Source organism: Xiphias gladius, chromosome 7 (assembly GCF_016859285.1).
Source record: "Xiphias gladius isolate SHS-SW01 ecotype Sanya breed wild chromosome 7, ASM1685928v1, whole genome shotgun sequence".
NCBI classification, from domain to species: domain Eukaryota; kingdom Metazoa; phylum Chordata; class Actinopteri; order Istiophoriformes; family Xiphiidae; genus Xiphias; species Xiphias gladius.
Window position 1 is genome coordinate 17,648,569 of NC_053406.1, and position 23,464 is coordinate 17,672,032.

Consider the following 23,464-nt stretch of genomic DNA (forward strand, 5'->3'; position numbering starts at 1 on the left):
GGTTTGAGGGGTTTCCACGTCTCTCCCCCAGAGCTCAGCTGAGAGCTACACGTCATGTCCTCCAGCTTCTCTCTGGCCACAGAGCTGCCCATTATGGACAGACAGGGTTCAGTGGACTCCTTCCACATCCCACTTTCCCCTCCTAAATCTTCATTTTGGCTCTTAAACACTCTGTGAATGTCTGCTTACTCTTTCTTCTCACTGTATTATATCTCTCAGTGCAAATATTTCATCTCCTTCCTGCCTTGTCCAGTAGAACTGCTTTTGACTGCAGTGACCCCAGTTGCCAAATCTACTGCCCCAGACTGATTCACCTCCCCCTCCTGCCCCTCCCCTTTCTCAATCTCTCCTATCCTCTTAATAGTCCATCTTCACCCCCACCATCTCTTTCTTACCAGCTTCACATTATATTTAGAACTGAAAACACCAATCTGGACATAATACACAATTTTGTTAACCAACTGTAACAGAGGATGCAGAAGAAGAGATTTCAATATTCTTCTGCTGTCTTGTCGTATCTGCCACGGTGTGGACATGCCCTAAGTCAGTTTACTCTTGAATTCTCCCTCTGTCCTCCATTTTTATTGAAGAATGTCCTGATGCTGTTTTTTTTCCTGAACAGTTTCTTGTTATGCAGCCACCTGTTAGAAAATCTGAACTCTTCATCTGTAAGGAGAGAGGGAATTAATGAAAGAAAGGTAGCTCAAGGAGGGAGAGACGGAGATCCTGTATCTGAATGCTACACTGGAAAAGGTTTTCATGTGCTCTGACAATGAGAGCAATAGGAGTTCCCCCTGTGTCCCGTACTCAGACATTGGCTGACAACTGTGACCAGCCAGAGGATTTTCACCTCTTTTACATACATATACACACACCTTCAAAACAGACATGGGGTACTCACAAGGGGGAAATGTGAAGTCACATTTATTTCTCTCTTTATACACACACACTTTAATTAACTTGATGTGTTGTCATCTTATTTTCATCCGTTCTCACACTTACTACATTAACAGTTTCCTCATCTTATCTTTGCTTTCTGTCACATACATATACATACAGACATGTATACACACAAAAACTGCACAAAGACCCCCCCCCTTCCTCTCACACACACACACACACACACACACACACACACACACACACACACACACACACACACACACATACACACACACATATTCTCACTTACTGGCTTGCCGGCTGGCTCTAGAAGGACTCAAATGGCTCAATGTGTTAAAAGCATTAGGTAAGCACGGATCCAGCAGCTTTTCTCGGGCCTGTATCACATGTCCTGCTTCATTACAGTCTGGTATATACATTCAGCTGCATCTCTGACCCTCCATCTATCCATCCTTCTCTCTTCCATCCCTCCACTTTCCTTTCCACCCGGAGCGGGCCACATCAGGATGTTAGCCCAAGCTGCTTGACTGTGGAGCTCATGCAAGCACATCACCACTCAGGTTTGGAAAAAAGAAAAATAATTTATATATGAAGAGAGGCTAACTCGTTTTACAGGATTTATAAGTAAGGAAGCTTGGAGCTGCAGAAATCAAAGGGAAAAAGGAAGGAAAATAAGTTAAATAGCAATTAATTTGACTTTAACAAACTATCCCTTGTCCACATGGCTGTACAGGTCTTGTTTTTTCCTGCAACTATTTTGGGTCCTGATATGACATTAACTACTGGGAGGGTGCTGACCAAAACCAGCTGAGCGGTGTGTGTATGAGGCCAACAGACAGACCAGGAGAGGGAGAGAGATCAAAGCAGCGGGCCTGTAACCTGTAGCCTGCTGACTGTTACCTCTAGCCCTGTCAAAGGCAACGGAGAGGAAATAACGCCACACCTCACATCCCGCAGCTGCATGTGTATGAGGCAACGCACACTGAGGCCTTTTCTATAAGCTTCACCGCAGCACTTGGCCTATGGCACCACACTTGTCTCTCCATCGCAGGCAAACAGGCAGCAGTAGGCTAACATTAGCACTTTTCTCCCTTCATTAGCAGTTTTCAGTGTGAATGCATGTATTTGTGTGGAAGATCACAGCGGAGAAACCCCTAGCCCAGCTCAGATCAGCCAACCACTTGCACACAAGGCAAGAGGGAGGTCAAGGACGTTCCAGGGGAGGATGAGAAAGGTTGAAGGTGATACTGGATGGGGGTGTTGTTTGAGAAAATCAGCTCTAGTTATAACAGAGGGATGCCAAGTGTCAATTGTGGGCAACAGCAAATGATATTTGTATGGGACAGAAACTTGTTTAGTGTACCTTCCTCTGCTAATCTGGCGACTGCCTGGCCTTATGAAAGATCATCCAGGAAAACAAAAAATTGGAAAACTTTTATCTGCTGGTTGATCCAGACTGTCTCAACTGATTCATATTGAATCATAGTACAAAACTGCTTTTCTGTTGTAATACTACACAGAAGACTTCAGGGCCAGGAGTGTGGAAAGACCATAGCAGGAGAAGGAAATGTACTGGAAACAAACAAAAAAATGGAGGGGTTACATAGAGAAAAGGGATACCTCAAGGAAACAGGCAAAGATGGGAGAGGTGTTCTTGTCTTAAATACTGTAAAGGGCTGCATAGTTCTCAGTTGTTTCTTTCACCATCACTGACTATGAGTCAGTGCAGCACAGCAGACAAGGGGGAAAAAAAAATCCTCTTTCTATTACTTTGTGTCTGTTAGTCTCTTTGCCTCTCTATCTTTCTCCCCCTCCTTCTCAGACTCTACCTCTTTTAAACCTTTTTTTATAAAAAGAAGGGAGAGGTCTTGTTAATCAGCTTTTGGCTTCAGTTTTGGGGCTCATGCATAAACCTTCCCTTTTCCTCCCTGTACCCCTGCCCCCCGTGCATGTAATAGATGAGGATAGCAGAGTGTATGTTTATGAGCACAAGTGCTGGACTTGGCAGGGCCGAGCACTCCTTCAGTGTCTCACAGTTCTCACAGGTCATCACAGCTCAATGACTGACTGTATGGGCCCCTGTCTTTCTAGCAGAGTTTACATTATAAGAGCACGCACGCACACACACACATACATATACACACTCACTCATATGCTCTCACTGCTTCTCTTCTTTAAACTTCTCATTGTTTCTAGTTCCTAAGATGTCCCTCAGGTAATTGTTTAAGATTGTAGATAAATGTCTTTAGCCATTAACAATATTGTTCCCTCTCCCTCTCTTCTCTTTCTCTCTCCCCTTGCCCCCTCCCTCTAGTGGTCCTATGCGTTGGAGAAGCCCAACACAGGCAGTGTGTTCACCCTGGCCTGGTCTGCAGACGGCACCCAGCTGGCTGGGGCCTGCGGCAATGGGCATGTCATCTTTGCCCATGTGGTGGAGCAGCACTGGGAGTGGAAGAACTTTGTGATCACCCTTACCAAGAGGAGAACCATGCAGGTAGAAAGAGAGACAAAAACACATCCACATTTAAATGTCTGTTCCTTTTCGATCTTAAACCTTAATGAAAGTCAGTTTAATCTTATCTAGGGACTCGTTGTCTCATGTCATCGTTACATACCCCAAGGAGGTTATGTTTCTTTTCATTGGTTTGTTTATTTGTCAGCAGGATTACCCAAAAAACACAGAACTGATTTACACCAAACTTGGTGGAGGGATGGGGCATTGGCCAGGGACTAACCCATTACATTTTTGTGCAGATCCAGTTAAAGGGGTGGATCCAGGAATTTTTTATCACATTCCTTAACATTGCCAGATAGGGCATTTTTTTTGACATTTTCGTCAATATTTGGCCTTGGCAGAGGTATGCGCTCTATTGACTGCCATTCTAGTTTAGTTTTAGTTTATTTGACAAAACAAAAGACAAAGAGATAAAAGACTGATATGACACAAAGCAATGACAGAAACAGGAAGAAACAAAACAAATTTTTAGTAAATGTCACCTTAACAAATGGCAGTTATATGCCCGTACAAAAGAATAATGCTGGAAACCAATCTCAATACCTGGTCTGTCATAAGAGTCAAAGTTTTACACGTTAAAAGTGTCTTTAATTATTTTCAAACAAAGATCACTGAATGTATGTAAGAAAAAAATAATAGATTTTCACCAGACAAACATTAACAGAGCCAAGCTTTGTTAAGTGAGCATAACAAGAGCATTGATACTGTAAGTACTGCAAGGCCATAGGCAGACTGTAAAGAAATTAGTGAGTATGCTATGTAGAGAAGCAAATGCTTCCCCAGCCTTGGCTCGTTGTATAGTAGGACCCTCCCAGTGTGCCAGTGTGCAGCCCTGCAATGACAATGACCAGCCTGTCTAGCTGCCTCTCTTGCTCCACTATTCTCTACTGTTTAAACTTTTGCTAACCACAAGGTAGTGTTTAAATGCGGTTAACACACCCTAATGTACATATACACACACACACACTTGTATACTTTCAGCGACGGATACACGCACACCTACAGAAACAAGGTCATGTACATACATGTGTGCCAACACACGTGCACTCATTTGCCATAGACATCTTTACCAAGTGCAGTTTATGTAAACCAAACAAAGTTGGGTCATCATCCATTTATTTTCAGCTTTGCAGGCGTTTTTCTGTCTCCCTCCTCCCCCCTTCCTCCTTGCAGTCCGTTTTAAAAGTGCACATCTGCCAGTGGTTTGTGAATCAGCCAGCTAAATTTACCACCTTGTGGTCAAATGTTTTTTATTCCTGGTTGTGTTGCATGTAAATTTGGCTTTCTGGAGGGAGCAGAGGAGGAAGATCTGTAAAGCTGTAAAAATAACCCCACCTTTCACCTGGTGCTGGAAAAGGCCCTTTCATTCATTTACAGAGAGAGCTGGAAGGAAGTATTTATCTATGCAGGTGAAAAAATGAGTACCCACCACTGCTCGCACACACTTAAAACAGTAAAAATGTCTTTCTCTGACCACAGTTGCCCTACGTATATTTGGACATACTGTAGACTATTTCCTGTGTATATTAAGAATAAATAAACTCAACTGTGTACGTGACTATGTTCAAGCCTCTGTTAGTAAAGCCAGTATCTTCCCTTTGTTGCTTGCATATTTAAATGTAAAGTGTTTGCTCAGTAGTATAAGATTTACGCCTGCTCAGTAATTTCCGAGAACTTTATTCATCCCTACTCTTGTTTTTTCACTTAACTCATTTTTTCCTCTCCTCTCCTTTCCTTCTTTTTTCTCAGGTGAGGAATGTGATGAACGATGCAGTGGACGTATTGGAGTTTAGAGATCGAGTCATCAAAGCCTCGCTGGCATATGGTCACCTGGTGGTTGCCACTTCTCTCCAGTGCTATGTTTACAAGTCAGTAGCCCACTCCTCCTTTCCTTATCACTTTGGGTCCTTCTCATCCCCTATTCACACAGGACTGAAATGTCTTGACCATATTCTGATTATAATCTTTGGATCCAACTGAGATATAATAAGATTGCATGCCATGTAACTAGATAAGCCTCCAAAATGTGTGGCCAAAAATTTTTTCAAAGAATTTAAATAACAGAAAAACGAAGGAGTCCTAGTGAAAAAAACACATTTCACTGAGATGCTGATTCCTACTAGGCTAATGTTATCAGATGACCTCTATGTGTGTTTTGGAATATGTTAGGTAATTTAAGTGGTAATTTTTACTTTTACACATTGTGGACATGGCAAGAACACAGACAGCCTCTACAATTGCTACAAATGGCAAGAGGACTGTAAAAAAAAGTCTGGAAAGTCTTTCTCTGGGTGTTTTTTTTTGTTTGTTTTTTTTCTTACTGTATATGTAATGATTGTTTGTGTCAGTCCTTGTCTATCACTACAGTCTTCATGCTCTATCTGTAGATTTATCCCCTCTCCTGTCACTGATATTAAATTTATATTTTTTAACTTCATTGAAAACTCTTTCTGTTCTTGGCCTTGTTTCTGTGGTCTTCTCCCCTGCCAGATGTAGCACTTTGTTATTCAGTGTACATCTTCTCACTAATTTTGCTGTTTTTTTTGTTTTTTGTTTTTTTTTGCGGCGTATTTGTGGCAGCTCAAGAAACTGGAACACTCCCATCATCTTTGACCTGAAGGAGGGAACAGTCAGCCTCATCCTGCAAGCAGAGAAGTGAGTCTCTTTTCCAGGAGCAGTGCAACAAGAGAGAGAGCAGGCTGTTGGATCATCTATCAGCTTCTCTAATGCTTCATTACTCCGCACTGACCACTCATCAAGCAGCTGAGCAAGCACACACAGACACAGACACACACACACACACACACACACACACACACAAACACAGACACACATACACACACACACAGGCCCTGTGCTCTAGCTTAGCCCGCCCTGTCATACAATAAGGCTGAGAGTGAAATCACTGGGGGAAATGAGATTAATATGGAGAAGCTCTTGTGCAATACTCCAGTGCAGTGTTGCTGACACTCAGCATAGAGCTAAATAGATTACTGGCCATTCTGTAATCATAGTTGAGTTCGATGAGTCTTGTTGACTGAGTTAATGCTGTGTTAGTGTTCAATACATGTTTAAATTACCTTCTTGTGCCAGTTCATTAAATGTTATCATCTCTTCATTCTTTTACCTTTTAACATTTCATTTATCTCATTTCCCTCTTTGCTCCCTCTGTTCCCTCCTCATGCTATCCCACTCACCCACATATAAAATCATATATATACAATACACTTACTCTGATCTCATCCACTGTATTTTTATGTCTCCCCCATGCAGACACTTTCTGCTTGTGGATGGAGCAGGGTTGTATACCTTCTCCCATGAGGGTCGACTGATATCCTCCCCCAAGTTCCCTGGTTTGAGAGCTGACATCCTGAACGCCCAGGGTGTCTCGCTTAGTAACGACACCCTTGCCATCCGAGACAAGAGTGATGAAAAAGGTGAGGGAACCACTGTTGCTACTAAAATGTTTTAAATATTGTTATAACATTTTAATATATTATCTTTTCCTTTTTCCACACTAGTCATCCTCATCTTTGATTCCCTAACTGGGAAAGCCCTTGGCGATGGTAAGCCCTTGACCCATAAGGTAGGTAACCCTTTGGCTTTATAGAGTAGTGAAGTTGCTAGTTGCTAGTTATGGAAGTTTTTTTGTTCTTTAAATTTTCCATTTTACTTTTGTCCTTATTTTAACAGTAACATTAATTATAGTGAGGACAGAAACACAACAATTTATGAAATACCTAACCATTGTAACGGCTGGGGTATGTTATCAAGGGCTGCAATTAACAATTATTTTTGGTAATATTTGTTTAGTATATAAAATGTTAAATATAAGGACAAATTCCTGTCCTTAAGTATTAGAGTTTGCGAGATTTGAAAGGCCTTACACACCCATAGTCACACACACGTTTGCCTGATTAGACTGCTTCTCAGGACTGTGTGGGTATGTACAGATTGCACTTAATTGACATCTCCCTTAGTCGCCTCAGTGTCTCTAGACCTGTTAGGGTGGGACACCATACACTTATATCATTCCTAATGGTTCCTGAGATTTGCTGATCTTAAACTAAACCGTTCCCGCAAACGCCAATTGTCCACTCATAGCATAGTAACCACAATAACCTTTTTTAGCATGCCGAAGCTGTGTTCATGGGACAAGTGCCTGGTTACACCACAAAGTTGCACAGGGAAATGAATTTGTCTATCTTTGCAAAATGGGTGGTGCTGGAAGCTTGGTAACATAGTGATCTCATAATGTGGGTGATGAGACATAGCTAATATGGTATTTTCTTCCATTGAAGAATGTAGGGTTCTTTCCATTCCCTCAAAGATCAACACTGTCAATACAGTTTGCAACAGATTTTCAATGCACGTTTGAAGGGTTCTGTCATTTTTTTTTGCTTCTCCAGTGCCAAAACACACAGAGCAAAAGTGTTTTAGCATGCCTAGCTAACTAGCATAGTACCAACAATTATAGGGGATTTCTTATGAGGTAGTATACTTGTCACTGACGACATCGGTTTTTTTTTTCAAATTAGAAAAAGCTCTGTTCAGGACAGGCACAGGAAGATGACTTGGCAAAGTCATTCTCAAAGCTTTTTTTCCTTAAAAAAAAAAGTCACCTTTTTTTTTTACTTGTCCATGTACGTTTTGTCATAGTAAGCATGCAAATGGGGCTACATCAAAAACATTTTTCCCTAAAATATTGTACTATAATACTTGAGCTAGCTAGACCCAGCCTGCACTGTAAGATTTATGCTACTCCTTTTTTTCCCATGTCTTCTACATGAATTAGCTGGTGAGGATTCTGAGTTTTTGCCTCCAAGTTGTAGCTAAAGGTAGTGGCTAATTCTTTGCCCTTGATGATTCAACAACTTTAATCTAAATAGACCTAGTTGAGGGAAACTTTTCAGAGCGAGTGTCTGTGCTAAAAATATATACTAACACATATCCAGAATGGGGAGAGACAATAAAGACACAGGAATAGAATGGGGGAAGGGCTTTGAGGTCAAACTAAGAGGGAAAGAGACAAAAAGAAGGAAAGAATTAGAAGAGAAGGAAAAGAAGTAGAGGTAGCAGTAGTTACTGTTTGTCAGCATGGCTTTGTCTGCCAGTTCTCCACCGCTCCAAGACACTGCAACACAGCCAGCTGGCTCTGGCCAAAAGCACACACACCCCCCCACGCACGCACGCGCGCACACACACACACACACACACACACACACACACACACACACACACACACACACACACACACACACACACAAACATACACATGTTCACTCACACACAGGTTCACACACACACACACATATAACCACTTAATGTCTCTCTATCTCTCTCTCTTATACACACACACACTTGGCAGAAAGGCTTATGGGTCACAGTACAAACCACTCGCCCCCTTTTCCTTTATTTTCCTAATCTTTTGTCCTCCTTCCATCATTCACTGCACTGTTCCCTTTTACCTTTGTGCTTGTGTGTGTGTGTGTGTCTCTGTATTTATATGTAGCTGGAGGTGGTTGAGATAGCTCTGGACCAGTGTGGCCCATCCACCGAAAGGAAGATTGCCATTATAGACAAGAACCGTGACCTTTACTTGACTTCTGTGCGTCATCTTGGGCGAGTACCCAAAATCTGCAAAATTGGTGAGACAGGGAGGAGGGATCTCACTTCGCAATAAGTGTAGTGACTCTTTGTTTTTATACACTACTATAGCTAACATTGGATGAATGAGATTTTTGTGCGTGTGTTCTGTCCTATAGGTAGCATGGTTCACAGTATGGCATGGAATGATGCTGCTAACATCCTGTGTGGAATCCAAGACAACCAGTTCACAGTGTGGTACTACCCGAGTGCTGTCTTCACTGACAAGGAACTGCTGCCAAAAACACTGTACATAAAGGATGGCAGGTATTCAGAGTCCTTTGCACTCACTTATATACTGCCATTTAAGCATAAATGGCTTATACTGTTCGCCAGAGTTGGTTACTATCACAGAAGCAGTAGGTTATTTTAAATTAGAAGCTGGCCAGAAATACAAGTGTCCTGTATCGAAGAATGCAAACGCTTTCATGTGAGCTTAAAACAGTCATGGAAGAGAATTAGAAAGAAAAGATGTCAAATAAGAACTAAGAAGAGAGATAAAGACAGCTTTTTTGCACCTTCCAGTTTATTCCCAGAGGTAAAACACATAGTGCTTTAGGAACTCGTTTTTGCCAGCAGCTGTCAGACTTCAATGCTTCCTGCCCAAAAGTTCTCAGCTATAGCCAGCGCGGGAGGTTCCAAGGCAGAGTGCCTGCACATCTATACAGGCAATACTGGACTATTTTTGCATATCTCTGCTATACTAATGTAAATGTTTCACGGTTTTGTTTTAATTTGTTCTCATATTGTACTTCACGTATATTTCTTTTATATTTTTAATTTCTCCATGGTTTATGGCACGCTGTTGTTAACTTTTACACTTCTTATGCTGAATGATACTTTTTAAGACATCATACATTTGCTTTTAATAGGATCAAGTTTTGCTATTGTAAGTTACTTGTGTTTACACAACCTCAATTTAAGTTACTGTTTTTCAGTTTTTCTTATTGTTTTGCTTGTAATATATTGGTGCTCCTGCAGCCAGATTTTTTCATGGGAGTCATTAAAAGTTTGTTTTTATGCATTGTGCAAATGGGGAACACCAGATACCAAGTGGCAAGAGCTATTAAATAAATGAATACAAAGGCTCCACTTTTACGAATGTGTCTAGGTTTTAGGATATCTGTGATGGAAGGCAGGTTGGACCAAGTACAGTGCATGTTACAAAAGCAGCACTGTCAGTATGTTATTTCATCAATTCAGCCAAATTGTATATGTGGTAGGCTCCCACAAATTACTCTTTGTATTAGACATTCTGGCACACACACATGCAGACATGTGAAAACTGGCAAAAACTGCAGGGTCAATAAGTTGATTGTTTTATTCTTAATTAGCACAATCCATCATCCTCTGTATGTTATCATGTTAAATCATTTTTTTAAGTTATAACATATACATATGCTATTGAATGGTCAGTCTTTTTTCCAACGAGTATTCATACTTTTTTTTTTCACGCCCACTATCAATACTTGCAAACAGGCAAACACTGAGTGTTCCTTGCTGGATTTTCAATGACAACAAAACTGCGAAGATGTGGTTACATGTATTTGTTCTAACCCGCACGTGTGTGTATTTGTCCTCTTCAAAGCGAGTTCAGCCATGCACCCCATATTCTGAGCTATGTTGGCACTAAGGTGACACTACGCCAAGGAGACGGTTCACTGGTGTACAGCAGTGTACCTCCCTACCCAGCCCTCCTTCATGAATACTGCATGTCTGCACGCTGGGAGGATGCACTGCGCCTCTGCCGCTTCGCCAAGGTAACTTACCAGGAAGTTTCTATTAATGCCAGTGAAGAAACTGTCAGTTTGACCTTGAATATAGCTGCTATGACATCATTCTTACATCTGGTCTTAATGTTTGTATACCCATTTGAAGTATTTATTTACATGTTAGTTTCCCAAACAAAACCACATTACTTGTTAGCATTAATCACTAAATTTCTTCTACTTTGCATTTGTATATATATATACTGTAATTGACCTCAAGATAGTGTGACAGATCATGCAGTGTAGGGCTCTGGCACAGTCCAGGATCCTGCCGTGTGTGTCACGTGTACACACACAAGAGAGCGAGACAGAGTCTGAAATGAGAAGGTAGTAGATAAGTTTATGGGACCAGACCAGCAGGCTTTAATTAGCCTTCAATTAGCCTGGTGACACCATTTACCGGATTTAACCCCCCTAGACCTCACTCATAAATAAACACTCCACTATATGCATGTGTAAACTCTCCACACACACATGCCCACGCACACTGAACGCAGCAGTTTGAGACGGCATCTTTGCTTTGGCGATGATGCAATAACCACAGCCCTGGAGAAATGGATGCTAGTAGCAAGAGGAGGGTGGGACATAAGGGATGGCGAGAGAGGCACTGGTTTTAAGAGCTTTTTCCTCAACCCCTCCCCCTCTGCTTCTGGTAAAAGTTTGGTGGCACTGTGGCTTTTCCCAGAATCATAGTTGATCTTGTCGGTAAGCCCTGAGCAGATTGCAGTTGATACATGTAATAGCTTAGAACCATACACACATACAGGAATGTATAACACACAATAGAGGACATGAATCTAACTTTGATACAGGCACACAAAAGGAAGACTTGGGTAGTCAAGTTTTTGTATCAAGTTTCTGACCTTAGGCAGTGCTGTCAGTGTTATTTGTTGTTTCCAGGAGTGGTTTCCGAATAGAGCTGTTTGTCTTGGTGATGGACATCGATTAAGGGGGAATTACAGAGCGGTGACTCTAGTGTGAAGTTTGCTCAACTATTGGCCAATTGGTGGTTAAGGCTTCACTTTGATGATTGCAGCTGCATGGAATAAAGTGGTGACACATTTGTTTACATTCATAGATGTTGTGTACTGCAAATGTCCATGTTTATGTTTGTTTTTGTGTGTGTCATGCATTTTTTCCTAATGGCTTGGAGCATGACTACACTTAGCCCTGCCAGGATATGAACAGGATGTAATGGGGACTATAAAGACACCATTATAACCTGTCCCTTTGCACACTCAGACACACACATCTCAGACTACTTTGAATCTGCCATCCCCATCATGCTTTGCTAGGACTGTTTTGCATTTTAAATAAAAGATTTACGAAAAGGTAAATAAATAAATGCATCTTAGATATCACAGCATGCAAAGAATATGAGGTCGAGTAATGTTTAGTAAAGTGTAGATAAATTAATATATGGTAAAAGTACGTGAAAAAAGAAAAACATCATAGAGAATGGGAAATACATTAAAAAACTAGTCATCTGAGCAGCTTTGGATCAGGAGGCAGAGTGGGTTGTCCACTAACCGGAAGGTCAGTGGTCGATCCCTGGCTCCTCCAGTCCACATGTCGAAGTGCTGTATAAATGTGAGTGTGAATGGGTGGATGTGGCATGTAGTGTAAAGCGCTTTAAGTGGTCAATAACACTAGAAAAGCGCTATATAAGTGCAGTCCATTTACCATCTTCAGGTCATTGTTTTTAACTCGGACTAGCAAACACGACCACATTACACTGCTCCTGGCTTCTCTTAACCGGCTACCTGTTGCTTTTAAAATCAGTTTTAAAATGTTATTGGCCCAAGCTATCTATCAGATTTGTTACTGCCCGGTGTCCCTTCCCGCTCCCGTGGATCATCGGAAGCGTCACTTCTGGTTCTTCCAAGGTCTAGATTGATGAACAAAGGTGATAGAGCCTTTGCAGTCAGGGCTCCTAGACTTTGAAATGACTTTCCTGAGGAGATCAGAGTAGCAAACTCTGTCTCATCTTTTAAATCACTGTTAAAAATCCACTTGTTTAAAATTGGTTTTCGGTGAATTAACTTTATGGCATTTTAGTTCATTTTACTTTATTTGTGTTTTATAAAGTGATTAGTTTTTATTGCTCTGGGTTTGTTTTATTCTCTTTGCTTTTTAAATGTGTTGTTGTTTTATTGTAAAGCACTTTGTAACTGTTTTGAAAACTGCTATATAAATGAAGTTATTATTATTTTTGTGTCAGATGGCGGTGGTCATTTAGAGATGCTCACTGCCTATGCCCCCCTTCTCTATAGGACCAATCTTTGTGGGCATGTCTTGCTGGTATGGCCATGGCAAACAGGGAGCTGACCACAGCGGAGATGGCCTATGCTGCCATTGGAGAGGTAAGAGCATTAGTTAATAGCTAAGTCAGTTGTACACAGTTTTTTAGCCAAGTCTTCCAACACAAGTACAAACACACACACACACACACACACACACACACACACACACACACACACACACACACACACACACACACACACACACACACACAACTGAATTCACTGAATTCACTTTGATTCTGAGTCATAGAGACCAATTATAAGGTATCTCATTCACAGTCCCTTTTCTCTGCATACCGTCTCCCTCTCCTCTTTTAGTTACCTAGGGTTCAGTACATCAACTTCATAAAGGAGCAGCCATCTAAGGAGTCGTCTTTGGCCCACATGCTGATGTTCAGTGGTCAGGTCCAGGAGGCTGAGACCACTCTGTTACAAGCTGGTCTCATCTACCAGGCCATACAAGTCAACATTGACCTTTTCAACTGGGAGAGGTACAACTCAAGTGTGTCTGTGTACAAGGGTACAGCTGGAGGGAGAGGGACAGCCTAAGTCATTTTGGGGGATGCTTTTTCCTCAGCTTTGTCAGGGTTATTTTTAGGAGAAGGTCTATACATAGGTTTGAGCAAGAGTTAAGGTGAAGACTGTTCATACAGAATGGATGTGTATCTGCATCTTGTCATCTTGTGTCCAGGGCACTGGAGCTGGCAGTCAAACATAAGACACATGTGGACACCGTGCTGGCCTATAGGGAGAAGTTCTTACATAAATTTGGCAGGAAGGAGACCAATAAGAGATTCCTGCAGTACACTGAAGGGGTAAGTAATGGCAGCCTGTCTGGCGCTCTGCGTTAAACGATTTGGACTGCGATGGACTGCGAGGGTGTCTTTTTGCTAATTGTTTCCAATGGGTTTCAGCTCATCAGTTTTTCACACACTGCTTACAGACTATGAGTGCCTCCAGAAGAAAAAAGTTTAAATCTCAAGGGATAGATCCTTTATGTCACTTCCACTTTCTTCTCTGCTGTCCAATTGGAAGATCCTGTGGAGCTAAACCAAGAATGGAGGAAAGCCCAAAAGCTGCTGTCGCTGTCCACTGCCAGAGCTGTTTAGTCTTGCAGATTTCTTGGATGAGCATTAGTTGGACACTCAAAAAATGCCAGTGTCATCAGGATCGGGGGGAAACGCATTAAAACACACCACACTTTTCAGCCGTGATCCCTGTAATGTCGCTAATTAAGCTGCTTTGCGTTATCAGTCCCATACTTAACAAAACAAAATACAGTAGCTCATCTAAGCTCATTTCATCTCGTCTTTCTGTCTCTCTGCCAGGTTGAGGTGGACTGGGAGAAAATCCAGGCGAAGATAGAGATGGAGTTGTCTAAAGAAAGAGAGAAAGCTGCCAATGCCTCTGTGAGGAGCAGCGTGGCCCCTCGACATTAATGTTTAGGAGACCTTTCTATAAAACGTCAGCTGCTGCAGAAATGTATTCCCATGTGTTCTTGACATTTGGTGAATATTTGGTGGTTTGGCTCGGCCTCAGGGTAAAAAAAAAATGGTGTACTTGAGGTTCAATGTCCACCATTAGTTACAAGTGAACTTCAAGTAAAAACAAAAGGGAACATTTGGAGATGTGAAGATTAGTAGGCCACAAAGAATACGACACTTGACTTTGACTCCTACACTACAGTCTTGTGGCATATGCTGTGTAATATAAAGCATTTGCACAACATTGTACATGACATTCTGTTAGTGTAGGTGGATGATTTTGCTTTTGATAAGAGAATCTGTATCTCTCAGCAACAGCACCATTATGGCCTTTCTGTCATATCATTTTATCAGTGATTTCAGTTTGTCAAGTTCAGAGTTCAGTGTTTTCTTTTTTTTTTTTAGGTTCAGTCACGCACAAATGTATTGCTTTGTTATTTTTTGTCATGGATTGTTGACTTTGTTTTTATATGGATAGATATTTTTACAGTTTATATATTCAAAACTTTGCCTTCTGTAAACAATAAAAAGAATGTCAGTTAATAAAACAAATGGAAATGCTGTATGTATTCAGCCAAAATATCCTCTCTCAACATTGCTTTCTTTATTTTTCATATTACTTTAATATCTTGATGCTTCACTGGTTTTATACAAGGATCATAAAGTATCTTTGAAATGATTTTTCAGCTTTGCACATAGATCCAGAAGGTATTTCTGGATGTATGTGTGTTTTACAGCCCAATATATCTACAGAATGTGCTTGTCTTTGAGTTATTCTTGTATTTCCTTTTTCTGCTGAGGTGTGAAACCAACTGCTTGCCATGCAGCTCCACCCCCTGGTTGGCAGAAGGCCAGTACATCAGCGGAACCATAGTCCATCCCTCTCCTCTAGTGGCACAGGAGGGATGAACGAGGGAGAAGATCTGTCCCAGGGCTCTACAAAATACAACTGCTAGACCACATCACAATGATGTGGACAGATACGGTAGAAAGTGATCGGCATAATCCCCGAAACTGTGAGTGGGCGCAGATGCTGAAACATCAGAGAAAAGGGTAGATGTAGGAAAATCTATCAATGGGTTCCTTCCCTCTTGCTGTTGCTTTTTTTTTTTTTTCCCCTGACATTCTGCACTTTTAGCCACTTCTAGCCCAAGTCTATCTCTGACTCACTGTCTTTCTCTTATTTTACTCCCTCCATCCACTCTCTTTCCAAGCTTAGCCACTGTGTGATAAACCAAAGTTATCCAGACCAAACACCATTAATCTATGAAAAGACTTATCAGGGACGAGTCAGGTTTCACATGCATTACTGCTGAGAGTGGCCACACACATTGAAAATGAGGATTGAAATAAATATATGTGTTGTAATCACAGTCCCTCTTAAACTTTACAATGCGTAGTAACCCAATCTTATTAATGTGACAAGGATTTTTTGAATATTGGTAATAAAAAAGAATTTGTTTGACAGTTTATTAAACCTACATTGTGTATTCTTACCCAATTCTACACTTTACACCAGACATTTTGAGCCTCATCTCTAATTTATGAATAGAAAAGTCCCTTTTAGACTGCCCATCTTTAGACTTGGTTCTCAGTGGCAACCCCTGAACAATAAACAGGCTATGTAAATGTTTAATATTTTTGAAACTACAAAATAGACAAATAGACACTGTTCTTTCTCAACCCACAGAGCTGTATACACATCTTCCGTGACTCGCAAGGTCTCATGTATTAAATTGATGGCCAAACAATGCAGCTCCCCCCAAAATACAATTCCTGGATATAATGTAGAATTTATGAGGAGGATAATGCTCATTGATTTGACCTTTATAGATGATCTGTTCTTTGGTCCAGTGAGCACTATAATAACTGGATCGTTTATTATGGCAGATTCTAATGGTGCTAACACCAAATCCATTTTGTGTACTGTGTATTTGTCCCTGTGGATATCCTTGTGCATGTCTGATTTTTTTTCTGTCTGTGTCTCTGTATAGGTTTCTGAACATATAGTATATGTTTGAATCTGTATTATGTGCATTTGAGGAAAAGAAAACCAACTGTATCAGTGTCTTTTTCCCTGTCAGGGGATGTCCCAGCTTTATATTATCTTATAAAGGTTTAATGCTTAGAAATGTAGAAGACTGGTTTTGCCCTCTTCTCTCAGAATCACTGTTGCACCTTAGATATGGGATCTGGATCACAGTGAGGTGCAACGACTATGAAGGAGAGAGTGAAACGCAACAGTCACACCTCGTATGATCTGGCTTCATGCATCTAAGGATCACAAACTCCACCTCATCGACCCATCAGTGGGTTTTAAGTGTGGATTTAATGCTTTTAAGTCCAAACTAAACCCACCCACAAATTACCCTCTGGAAGGGAAAGCCATCAGTGTTGACTATTGGCTATGCCATCATGATCTGGCAGTATTGGATTACACAAGCCACCACAATCACACTAAGACTTTTAGTGTCAGGAGCATTAGAGGAGTTCGAGCTCGAGTTCTCTAACTGTAAATGCTAGGTTTGTGGATACAGATGCTTCGGCAACAACTTCTTCCATATTTTATGAACTACACATTTGACAGAATTCAGAGTTTTACTTATTGTAATGAATAGGAATACTTTGATACACTGCCTGGTATGGTATTGTCCTAACAAATATCCTTTGGTCTTTCTGATGGCAGATAACGACCTTGGAGCTTCTCAGATAAATCAGTTTAGTGGATTTGATAAGGTGAGGGTCAATGGGTGTTATGCACCTGCTTATGCACCATTAAAAAGGTAAATACACTTGAACAGTTTATATACTAACATTTCCCATTCAGGGCAGGTAAAGAAAATGTTCTGTTTTTTTTTTTAGGTTGATTGACAGAAAATTAATTGGCAACTATTTTGATAATCGTTTAATCATTTGAGTCATTTGTTAAGGAAAATCTACAAAAATTAACTTGATCCAGCCTCTCAAATGTAAATATTTGCAGGTTTTCTTAGCCTCCGTTCATGGTAAAGTGAATATCATTGTATTTTGGACTGTTGGTCAGACAAAACAAGCAATTTGAAGACGTCATCTTTGGCTCTGGGAAGCTATGATGGACATTTTTCACTATCCTATAGCTTTTTATAGGCCAAACCATAAGTCAGTGAATCGTGATAATATTTGGCATGTTATTCGATAATGAAAGTAACAGGTATGGGCAGCACTAAAGGAGATTCTCATGCCAGCATTTCATCAAGTCTGGGCTAGAGGCAGGATACAGCAAGTGAGACTGTTTACCACACACCCGGTTAATGTCAAAGGAAAGTAATGTGTAATGACAAGTGAGCCTTTTCAATATTATAACATAACGAGACATTTTAATGGACAGTTAATGGCAAATATACCTCCAGCTTTAATCCAAGTGAGCAGGCCGTTAAGCTTTATGCAATGAGGTGTGCGTAGTGTCAGCTTGGTTTACGGTTTATAGCAGCAAGAAAGACATCTCATGCCTCATTAGCCGAAAATGCAAATTAGCAAGGGACAGTTACACACTTATGGTAAACATACAAGTAGATCTGAAGATATTTCCAGACCACATCTTCAAACCACTCTTCCCGTGACAAAGAAATGACTGCCTCCTGTCTCTGTCTCACCCTTGTTTTCCTGTTAGGTGTCCCTTTGTCTTTTCCTTTGCTTGGTCTGAGCTGCACTGCCTTAGCTCTGCTCGGGGCAGCATTTGTGATCTCGTCTGACATGCTATCATCAAAACACAACGTTGCTCCCTGGCAGCTTACACCATATCAGCATGCCAGCTGTAATCTCTGCCATTGTTTTTCCAGAATTCAGAATCCTGGGACACACTGATACATGTGGCCTTGGGCAACAAGGCTCCTGGGATCAGAGCTTTTTTTTTTTTTTTTTTTAATTGCACCTATCTGCTGTGGCTTCAGCTTTTGCAGTAGACATATCAGACATGGCTCAGTGATAAAATGCTCATCTGTCAGCTCCCAGTGAAACGTGTGTATGTGCATGTGTGTGTGTGTCAGTTCCAGAGTACGTTGTTTTCATGCTGATAAGGTATAAATTAACTGGCTTTAAAGTTGGCTGATAAAATGGTGTGCCTCAGAAAGTATTAAAATTGATATTCATCTCTTTACTCCCACTTTCGGCCCACATTTCATGTTACTGAGGAAAAAAAAAATCTAAATATTCTTCCTTTAGGATGCAAATTCAATGAAGAATACATAAAAGAATACGAGGTCTTTCGGGTCCAGCAGAATATTTAGCATTGAGAGTAAGAAAGGACGAGATTTTGACAGAAGAAAAACTGTGTCACGGTGCCACTTAAAATTGAGGTGCTGAAGTAAAACTTAATGCGATTGTACCGGAGCCAAATTAGCTGTCCCCAACACAAAGCGCGTCAATTTCAGGCGCCTTCGCGCACTTCATAATCTCCCTCGTTTAACCCAAGCGGTCATTTGCATACAAAAGGCGAGTAATCCTCCATGATCTGACCCAACACGTACATTTTCGCAGCCTCCTCATTTATTCTTAGCATTCAGGATTATAATTGCACTTGAGTTTGTATCTCTGCAAGATAATGACCCTGACGATATTAAAATAAGAATATTGTAGTGTCTCTGTAGTTGTGCCCAGTCTCTGTTTTCCGTCAGACCGAGTTTCGAGATGCCCTTGAGCTGTGCTGCGGTCCTGACACCTCCAGGACATCCCGTCTCTGGTCTCCAGCCCTGGCCCCGGCTGCTCTCGCTCTGCCCTGACCGCCCCTCTCGTTTTCCGCCAGCAAGTTATCATCGGATCGGTCTCTGCGCATCTCCTGCATGCTTTCCTCATACGTGGGCAAATATTTGACCTCGTCGTAGGCTGGCAGGTTCGGAGAGGCGAAGTCCTCGAGGCTGTACCCGGGGTACCGGTCCAGCAGGGAGTCCTGGGACGCTGATGCGTGCCCGTGAAAGAGGGAGGGCTCCTCGCTGCGGTCGTGGTGCGGGTGCCGGCGGGGCCGCGGGCAGATGATCCGCTGGATGAAGTAGCCCATCGCAAAGAGCAGTAAAAGGATCAGGATGCCAGACAGCTTCCGCGTAAACCAGCCCACGTTGTCGAAGAATATGTGGATGGGGAGCTTGCAGCAGCGCACCGTGGAGCTGGCACTGCCGTTCCCGGTGACGATGGGCGGGCAGCACTGCTGGCCATCGCCGCACTGGACCTCCCCGCAGCTCCGGAGGGCTTGACACGCGGAGACCAGACATGCCGACAAAAGGGTGCCCGTGGTCCCGCGCGTTGTCCCGCCGCCGCCCGGCCGACGGGGCATCATGTCGGGATAAAGCGCGTTGCGTCCCCCGTGCGTGTTATGCTGTAGTGGTAGGGTCCGATGAGGTGTTACAGGTCTGCCTTTCTTTCCAGCTGTGCACAAACCATGTGCTCTCACGGCCACTGCAGCGCGGAGCGGGACAGCAGGTGCCCCCCCGTCGACGACGACCTGTCTGCTGTAGTAGGCTGTGGGCGATAGGAGTGGAGCAACATCACTGTCTGGAGGGAAGCAATGATGAGAATCATGAATAATCTTACTTCATTACTAGGTGAAGACAGTCTTATCAGTTTCCTAGCATGTCTTTATACCAGCGCAACCATCAGTTGACATTGTCCCGTTCGACCTGCTCCATCCTGCCCAAGTGACATATGACCTCACATATTTCATATCAACAATCCCTTCCTAGATAAGTGCAAAGTTTGCTGCAGAGCCCCTCGATTTATGCTTTTTAGTAAGATTCAGTAGAGAATCATGTCAGGGTAGGAGGAGGGGTGACAACCACGAATGAGAGAGTGAGACTATATGGATTATACAGTGCTAAACTAAAACTTAACTAAACTAGTCCTCATTCTACAATGGTAAAGAAAGTATTGAGATCCTTCACTTAGGTAAAAGTAGCAACACTACGATATTGAAATACTGCTATAAGTAAACCTCCTGCATTGAAAATGGAATTTAAGTAAAGGTATGCAAGTGTTATTACGATAATGCACTTTAAGTATCAAAAGTAAAAGTACGCATATTGCAAGAAAATAGTCCCTGTGACTGTTAAAAATTGTAAATTGGAATATAACGTTACAATTTCTGATGCATTAATGTGTAAGGAGCATTTTACTGCTGTAGTTAGTTGAGGTGGAGCTAATTAACTATTTTGTGTGCTGGTTTGTGGTTATAACTGTAACAGTGCCTCATATTTTTAAGACGATTGTATGTTTTGTACGTAAAATCACAATCTGTACAGTGGCAACTAAATGAAGTGGAGCAAAAAGTATAATATATCCATGTGAACTGTAGTTTGACAGAAGTACGAAGTAGCACAAAATGAAAATACTCAAGTAAAGTTCAAGTACCTCGAACTTGTAGCTACTCATGTACAGTATTCTAAATGCCAGTCTGCCACTGAGAACTGGAACCCTTTAAAGGGTCCCTGAAGGTCCCCAGAACCCACTTCATGATCCATTGTCCCAAAAAGGCTAAACCATGCTTTAAACTTACACACTCACTAAACCTGCATGTATACAATGCCGAATGTAACCAATAAGGGTAAATGGCCCTGATATAGGGCGCCAACAGATCTTCACCTCTCATAAAAAATGAATAGTTCTTGCAGTGTGGGCTGTAATGGGCCCATTAGAAGATTTTTCTGGATTCACATTGGTCCAGCAACATCCCAGAGAAACATGTGTCTGCAGCACTGAAGAACATAACCATAAAACTAAATCTCCAGTCTAAACGATAGTCTACTCGAGTGTTAATTTACACTGAAGATGTCCCTTTGGATAACATCCAAGAATGACGGACAGCTCAGTAAGCTGCTCTGCAAGAACTGAATATTAACTGATTAATTAAACCAGTCCTCATCATTTTTCATAATGCATTGAATCAGTGTATGTGTAAATATTTTTCCTGCAGTGGCTGTACAGATTGACCAAGGTCACTTTTCAAGGCCGTATGTCCTCATTGGATCTGAACGGATTATGACTTATTTTCCTCACTGAATAGGATTTATGAAGTTAAGGCAGAACAGAAAAGACGACAGCCCGTTAGAGTATTTTAAATAAAGGGGATCTTAGCGACAAGGTACAGCCTCAACGGTCTTTGTCGAGTCTTCATGGTGTAAATCATGTGGCGAATCCTTTTGAATTACAGGAACATTCCACCCCCCCCCCCCCATGTCTTCATGTGACTTTTTGTCACTAATAGCCAGTCTGCATTCCTTTCTTTCCTACACAACGCCTAATGCACAATACAACAAATCTAATTACTGGGGCATTATGATGTGAAATTCAGTAGAAGGGTAGCATCATGCAACCTAATTTATGCAGCATCCTATTTCTTTCTGTTATCTGCCTCGATTAGGGAAACGTGATCGCAGGGCTCCCTTCTAACCACATAAACAAATACACAATCAATAGCCTGTGGACCTTGGCTCTGAGAATTGAGTCCAGAAAGCCTTTTTCAGTCCACTGTTTCAAGGGCTTTCCCAGCAGTTCTGCCATTCTGCTACCCACTGGGCTTTTACTGACATGTATAGCGAAGAACTGCTATTTGTGATCACAGCTTTCACTCTCTATAGTGCCTGGAAAGTAGGAAATTACTACATTACTACACTCTCCACAGTATAGAAGAAAACTTGACAGCATTTGGCTTTTTAATTACACCCGGGTAAGCAATTATGACAAACATGACAAAGAAATAATATAATAGAGAACTTTATCCATTATGAAGAAAATTGGAAGTATAAATGAAGGTCCATAATATTCAGTGATTTTTCCATTTTTAAAGTCTTTCTTTTTCACTGATTGCGAGGATTCGCTGGGAGTATATTAAAAATTCATCCCTTCCTTTTCCTTTCTTGTTTATCGTTTTTCTCGGACTATTTTCCCTCCTCAAGTCTGTTTCTAACCCACCACATCCTGCCTCTTTTTCCCTCTTTCCCTGAAATACACCACAAAGTGCTGTTCTTGTGTGAGTAAGATTGATTTAATAAATTCTCTCTTTACCCCCCCCCCTGAATTATTAAGCACAACACAAGAGATAAATCCTCTTGTTCTTCATCCGTCTATGGGCAGCTTTCAGAAAACACATCAAACTAATTGGAGACCAACTACATCCCGAAGGAAACAAACCAGGGAAAGTGTTTTTCTTTTCTTATAATGCATAGTATATTTACAGAAAGTGAAGTTTCTATGCTCTAATGTAATGACATTTATGAGTCTTTGATGCACGGAGGCAGAAGCCTAGATACTTGTAGACAGATGTAGAATTATAGAGAGAGGATCGAGATAAAACAGTGAGAAGTTTATACACAGCAACTCTGTTAACACCAGCAACACAAAGGCAACTTTGCTCACTTGACCCGATAATTTGAAGTTGTAGCCTCCTGTATGGCTGACAATTAAAGTGATAACACACTGGCTATAGAATATGGATGTAATAAATGTGGTGTGCTATATGCTTCCATTATTCTGGCACAAAGGTCTCTTGTGTTGTTCTTAATAATTCAGTCTTGTGGGGTCCATTAGCCCTGTGTTATGATGAATGGCGGCGTTCATTTTCATCTGTCAGAGACGCTGATGTACGGACCGCCCAACGGTCAATGTCACGGTTATTACGTTTGCATTAATTATGAAACAAAGAAAGTCTTGTCAGGCCACAGGCTTTGTTAATGGACCCACTGATGGTTCTGGGTTCCGCTTTGTTTGCACCAGAGTAGAAGTCACAACCTTGGGGTTTCTGCCTCAAGACCAGCATCAGCCCCTCTAGCTTCTTTGTTTGCTGTATTTAAGGAAGCAATCTGATCTTTGCATGGTGTGATA

General features: G+C 41.6%; 2 protein-coding genes across 2 annotated transcripts in view; one reads left to right on the forward strand and one right to left on the reverse strand.

Moving 5' to 3' along the window:
• ift80 (intraflagellar transport 80 homolog (Chlamydomonas)) overlaps window positions 1–15,689 on the forward strand; it is a 37,640-nt gene extending 21,951 nt beyond the window's left edge. The window contains exons 9-20 of the mRNA XM_040130044.1: window positions 3,218–3,397; window positions 5,168–5,286; window positions 5,999–6,073; window positions 6,692–6,855; window positions 6,940–7,004; window positions 8,931–9,066; window positions 9,184–9,331; window positions 10,653–10,824; window positions 13,107–13,196; window positions 13,455–13,627; window positions 13,828–13,951; window positions 14,465–15,689. Of these exons, the coding sequence (XP_039985978.1) occupies window positions 3,218–3,397; window positions 5,168–5,286; window positions 5,999–6,073; window positions 6,692–6,855; window positions 6,940–7,004; window positions 8,931–9,066; window positions 9,184–9,331; window positions 10,653–10,824; window positions 13,107–13,196; window positions 13,455–13,627; window positions 13,828–13,951; window positions 14,465–14,575 (1,557 nt within the window). The 3' untranslated portion in view covers window positions 14,576–15,689. The remainder of the gene's footprint in view (window positions 1–3,217; window positions 3,398–5,167; window positions 5,287–5,998; window positions 6,074–6,691; window positions 6,856–6,939; window positions 7,005–8,930; window positions 9,067–9,183; window positions 9,332–10,652; window positions 10,825–13,106; window positions 13,197–13,454; window positions 13,628–13,827; window positions 13,952–14,464) is intronic.
• A 1,856-nt stretch (window positions 15,690–17,545) lies between these two features.
• On the reverse strand, window positions 17,546–20,088 carry LOC120791570 (uncharacterized membrane protein C3orf80 homolog). The gene has a single exon (XM_040130018.1). The coding sequence runs from the start codon at window positions 19,926–19,928 to the stop codon at window positions 19,269–19,271; it is 660 nt and encodes a 219-aa protein (XP_039985952.1). The 5' UTR covers window positions 19,929–20,088; the 3' UTR covers window positions 17,546–19,268.
• Window positions 20,089–23,464: the final 3,376 nt, after the last annotated feature.